The 6203-nt window shown below is 41.8% G+C and overlaps 1 protein-coding gene across 1 annotated transcript in view; it reads left to right on the plus strand.

Annotated features, from left to right (window-relative positions):
* The window catches only part of CALCR (calcitonin receptor), a 119776-nt gene extending 114276 nt beyond the window's left edge, over positions 1-5500 (plus strand). The window contains exon 12 of the mRNA XM_010562536.1: positions 5279-5500. Within this exon, the coding sequence (XP_010560838.1) occupies positions 5279-5500 (222 nt within the window). The remainder of the gene's footprint in view (positions 1-5278) is intronic.
* The last annotated feature ends 703 nt before the right edge of the window (positions 5501-6203 follow it).

The following is a 6203-nucleotide window of genomic DNA, read 5'->3' on the forward strand; positions in this document are numbered from 1 at the left end:
TTTGTTTCTCAGATATGTTTCATCAGATAGCTCTAATTCCAAAGTGCTTTTGGCAATGCCACAGTGTCAGAAAAGCATACCCACCTTTACACTTCCAGGAATACAGTTTTCAAGTTACACCATAATGAATATAACTGGAGCATCTGCTTGCCAACATCATGACAGACCATATATATCATTTAATTCAAAATTAGATTGCAGGGTATGAATGAGTTTACCTGTCATATGAACAAGCGTATAGTGTGCAAGGCAGAAAACTAAAAGCCACATTCCAGGAATGAAAATGAGTCTAAAATAAATACACAGCTCTTTTGTTCATTAAGTATTGTATTACATTTCATTTAGAATTCAGAATAAATATATTTGGATTAAGAAAATGCACCATATTCATACATGATATTCAGACGTCCAACCTCAGAGACACGCTGCACTTTGTGGTCTTCTGCATTGACTGAGCTGCTGTTAGGAAGTGGCAATAGCAGCCAGTCATTCCTTACATGGACTGAAGATGCATGGTCTAGATCCAAATCCTGAATAACAGCAAAAGTCACCAAACCTCTATTCACCTCTGAAAGTCTTTTTGACACATCTGGCAGCCCACAGTAAAAAGACCTCTTAGTTGTGAAAGGCTCTTATGTGGATATCCACTTTTGATACTTGAGTTGTCAGCAAGTCATTACTGAGGGGACACATCTGGAAAGGATGATGCCCAAAAGGAGATAAAAATGAATCTGATATTGAAATATGGCTTCCAGTTTTGTACTCTATTGCTCCCATAAGTAATCACGTGGATGGCTTAACTACCTTTGGGTATGTCTAGACTGCAGGTAGGATTAATGACTCCTTGGTGGAGTGGCTGATCAGAAATGTTCAGCAGTGTCAGGCAGTAAGAACAAACAGCTGGGGGGATTCAGGTTTCCTAAACATGTTGAGAGTGATTTTTGTTGGTGCTTGGGTATTTTTCACCATTAGACCCATTTTCAGAATTGTTGTATCTGCTTCAGTCTTGCAGACTGTCTAACATGGTCAATGGCAGGGATGCTGAGAAACCCTCTTGTTATTTTCTTCTAGGAAATTTTGTTTACTAGACAATAAGGGAAGCTTTTTTTTTAGAATTTCCCTTTAAGGTGGGCAGGGAGTCAAAGATGACACCTCTCTAATACAGACTCAAGACAGTTTGGTGCTACTTGCATTAGCACATTCCAATAAACACCAAGCAAGTTTAGGTACTAGAGTAGCTGGGCTGGGCTGGGCTTTGCCAGAAAAGAGGATGAAAGGATTATGACCCCTTTCCTCCAAGTCCCATCTATTTCTGCAGTTACACAAGGTGTAAATATATAAAGCACAAAACCTACAGAGGAGCAGCAGCAGACTAATGCTAAGATGGTATTAAGTCCTTCCAAAGGGAGCACTGGTCTGAGTTTGTCTGCCCAAGAGAACTAAGCTGAGATAACTTCCCCCAGTCCTGCTGTGTGCAGCAGGACATAGACCAAAGCCACAGTCTGGTCTTCAGGCATGGTAGGAGATTGTTTCCAAGCTGCTGTATACATCTGCTGCCATAGAGCTCAAAATTATTTCTCATGAGAAAATTCAATGTGGGGCAAGGAGAGTAATTTTAGTACCACAGGAGCCTGGATATTCTGGGATTTACTTTTTCCTACTGGAATATTTAACTTCAAGGCTGAAATACATGAAGTTTAGCCAGGACAAACAATGCTAAACTCAGTACCACCTGACAGTGTTTTATATTGCATTCATTGCCTACTACCTCACCAACCTGACTTAGTACCACGACCCCATCTACAGAAAGAAATGTAAAAATAGTAATAAGAAGCTGTACCAATGCCTGCATTCATGTGGGAGAACACATAAACAATGGATTTGTTTTGGACTTTTAAAATGACAGATCTTCTTGTGCATTTTCATATAAAATCTGTGTCCAGCAGCACTGTAGTTTCTCTGTCCAACAACAACAGTGTTGTACAGATGATACAAGGTCTCTGCAATAGTCTGCTCACCAGACCATGTTTCCAGGCCTGAGATTGCTTCTAGACTGCAAGGCTGGCCAACAAAATGGAAAGTCTCTTTGAAAAAAAACCAGCCATGTATCTTGTGTGCCAAAGAGGCATGAATGGCTAATAGAGAACAGAAAAGTCTTTAAAGTCCTGAAGAGCAGAGTAAATAAACTCAGGCTCTTCATTTCTTTAGACTGTACTTTCTTTCATCTGCTATCACGGTGGAAAGCATGGCAGGCATCGTCCTGCCCCTCTCGGTCCCCAGGAGCCTCTTTGTTCATTAATACGTTATGGCTGTGCATGTGATTTTCACTAATGCTGCTTACACATTTAAAATCCATGCATGAACAGTTTTAGTTGGCACTGAATTATGATCATCTGAGATCCTTGGAATCATGGCAGAAATCTAGATGAACATGTTGTTTTACTCAAGTGCAGCAGCTTGTACTGTCCATTATCTGTTTGTGGCTGGATTCTTATACAGGCCAGCAGTTCAGTGGAGAATAAAAACACAGCTGCTTTGACCTCATGCCGTCACTGCTCCATGCAGCCTTTTAAACCTGAGTAATGGCACTTCTAATCATGGGCTGAACTGGAAGAGGTGTGCCTGTTCTGTCCCCAACCATACATACAATTGCAGTGTCACTCCCTTCTGAGAAGAAAACTATAAGCTCCTCACGGCAGGCTTTATAAGACTCAGTGACATTGTTCTCCCCTCATCAGTTAACTGTTATCATCTCCAGACCTATGGTTGCTCTGGTGGCCCATCAGACTCCAGTTCAACTGAGAGCAGTTTGAGAGCTCAGCAGGAGCTCATCACCTTCACAGCAGCTCTTCTCCCCATGCAAGAGACATCAAAGCCTTGGGGTCTATGCAAGGGGCAAGGGGCTAGGAGAGGAACAGGAAGGCTGTAACAGCATGTTCTTGCCACCTTCACTGAGGATGCCGAGATTAATCTCAATGGATGAACAGCTGTGAAATGCAGACACACTCAATACTTAGGGGCAGAGGCGAAGGCCAGAGGTGCGCAATGGCTAGAGGTGCTAATGACGGTGGTGGTGGTGCTGGAGAGATGGCTGCAGGTGGGCAGAGCTGCTGTGCTTGCGTTATCCTCATTGTGTCCAGCCTTAGGTTCCAGGAGCTGCTGCCCCAGTGTGATATTGGGGAAAGTCACTGACTTAGTACTTCTGAAGATTTCTTCTTCCGGTCCTTCCCTATAGCTTCTAGGGTGACTGAGCTACAATATTCATGCTATAACATCAAAAGGTAATTTTAAAGTGACTAAAATCTTTACAGGGTTTACCTCACATGTAATGTTTCTGTATCATGTGCTACAACCACATTACTCTTTCACACAGCAATTCTTTCTCACTGATAAAATTTGTGATTTGAAACATCCCTGCATGCAGCCATTTCACCTTAAATCTCAGTACTGGCATAATAAGCTTTGCTCACAGCCCCAGTAATTAGAGTTCCATTGTAACCATATGCCTTTTCCATGCTTGATATCTAATTAACCTACACTCAGCCATTTGTTTTCTTTTCTTTATGTGTGAGGAGAAGGTGAATAACAATACATTTCTCCAAATGAAGAGAACTCTTAACTACTTTGTCTTGAGCTAAACAATAGCAAAAAAGAGCTAGTATTGGAAACTGGGCATGGGTATTGTTTTCAGTTAGTTTTAAAGGACTAGTCCAGCAAATCTTTGTTTACTCAAGAAAGTAGTCATACCAAAGTCAGTGCAACTACTTGCATGAGTAAGGATTTATAGCATCAATCTTCATACCTTGGCTTGCATCTTGGATTAAAAATAAAAAGCCAAAGCAACTGAAATATCCATTCTTGGCATGCTGCATAGTCCCACTGTACACTTAGTAAGCATCTCAGATTCACAGCAATTCCTTATGAAGCCTTGTCCTTATGTGACATGAAACAGCTTTCTTGCAGGCAGCTGTGGGTGCTGAGTAGATAACATTTTACTATATTCATATTAATAGAGTGATTAGAATTGTGGAGACTTGGGAAATATCAAAGTCATTCAGATTCATCTACATGAATCAAAGACACTGTTCTGCACAGAGCATAGAGAGTGATTTCAGACTACTTCCTGAGCAAAAAATGACATACAGCGTCCACCTCAGCAGGAGCACAGAAACACTGGGACACTCCTGTCATCACAGTGCCTCAGCTGCACCTGCCTTCCTCTGGAGGGGTGGTCATTTACAGCAGATTATTATGGCAAACTGCTCCTATTCTCACATTTTGCTGGCTGGAATCGCTGATCTAAAGGAACAGAGCCAGGGTTTGCCCACTCCCTGCTGATGTCTCAACGCTTCCTTTGGGAAGGAGATAGCGAGTGCCAGCGCGCCTGAATGTGCAGCTGGAGAAGGGCTTTTTATTCCCTGGCAGCACTCAATAGCTTAAGTCATAGCACCACATATAACGTCACTCTTAATGTAAATGTTGAATAAAATATTTTATTCTTAGAACATGAATGTCCTAAGGTTGAAATTCTCTGCTACGCAGAGGGCTGTGACCAGTGTTATTTTTTGCCAGCGCAGACCCTGCTCTTAAATTACCAGAACAAAATCTCTGTTTAGCTGCACTAATCCTCCAACTCTTTCTCTCTACAAAATTAGCCCTGGCAAGTTCTTGAAATGTACTTACACTTTGCCATTCATGGCCAGTTTTACTCAAGGTTAAGTTTTTTCGGGGATCACAATGCATTAGCCATTCTAGGGGCAAGGATCCAGCTGCAGCATTAGAAGGGTTTTAATCCCATCCCTCCTTCCTCTTCCTTCTTCTACCATAGCATGCTACTGTGTTCCCGTGCAGTAATCTGTTCCACATTTATCTCTTATGGGAACAGCTAATCTATACCCACTCTTCACAAGCAGTAATTGCTGCCATATGGTAGGCAGGGACGGAGTTAAGGCCAAGAGCTGAGCAACTGCTTCTGCTTCTGGAGCTGGGAGCAGAGAGGAGAAGAGAGGTAGACTGAACCTGATGGAATTAGACCTGGAGCTTTTTCTTTTTCCTTTTTTTTTCTTTTCTTTTCTTTTCTTTTCTTTTCTTTTCTTTTTTCTTTTCTTTTCTTTTCTTTTCTTTTCTTTTCTTTTCTTTTCTTTTCTTTTCTTTTCTTCCTCTCTTCTCTTCTATTTTTTCTTTTAATTTCCTTCTATTTCCTGCAGCATATTTTAAAATGTCTACAATTATAGGGGTTTAGATTATACTTCACCCTAACTATGTGTTTCTTTAACAGGTACAAGGAGCTTTGAAGAGGCAATGGACACAGTACAAAACCCAGTGGGGCCAAAGACGCCGAGAACACTGTTCCACGCGATCTACCTCCTACACTGCAACGTCAATCACAGAGGTCCCCGTTTACCTGTACCATCATGATTCCAACAATGAACAGTTAAATGGAAGATACGTGGAGGACTCTGAACTTGTTGCATTAAAATCTGGAGAGACATCTGCTTAGCCAAGCACCAGCCATTGCAAACACATCATTTCACATTCTGCTTTTGAACAAAGTGGGGAGAAGGGTGGGAGTGTGGAAATCCAAGCCACTGTGTCAGAGGGCAAGACCAGGTGAAAGGACACATCATATTCAAACCACATCAGCCTCTGACAGCAGTGGCGTAGAGGGAGTCTAACGCAGACCTGGAAACAGCATTTCTTCCTGTGCGCTGCAACAGGGAGTGAACGTGGACCTGCCCACCAGGCTATGTAATCTCCACATCTCCTGATACTGGCCATATGAAGTGACCATCCGACAGTGGTAACAGTGCCAGGTAGCCCATAACAAATAGGAAAGAAAGAACCAGTATGTGGCAATTGGAAACTTTCAGCACTTTTTGCTTTCAGTACTTTTCTTTAACACTAGATTTTGAACTATCACCTTTCACAAGATGTAACCGGCTTGCAGTCCTTTATTCCTCCCCTTTTAATGAGCTCGATGACTGCTTAGAAGATTTTGCACATTGCAAGACAAATCAAACAAATGAACAGAAGAGTCATTCCAAAATATTCAAATCTTGATGATCTCCAAAGAATGCCCCAAAATATTACCATCCCCAAAGTATACCCCAAAATATTATCATCCCATTAACAGGTGCATAAAGCAAATGAAGGTGTAATAGTCATTGCATACCAAGATCTCAAACACCCTCAGAGAAACAGAT

The sequence above is a fragment of the Haliaeetus leucocephalus genome, unplaced genomic scaffold (assembly GCF_000737465.1).
Source record: "Haliaeetus leucocephalus isolate CR32 unplaced genomic scaffold, Haliaeetus_leucocephalus-4.0 Scaffold0, whole genome shotgun sequence".
NCBI classification, from domain to species: domain Eukaryota; kingdom Metazoa; phylum Chordata; class Aves; order Accipitriformes; family Accipitridae; genus Haliaeetus; species Haliaeetus leucocephalus.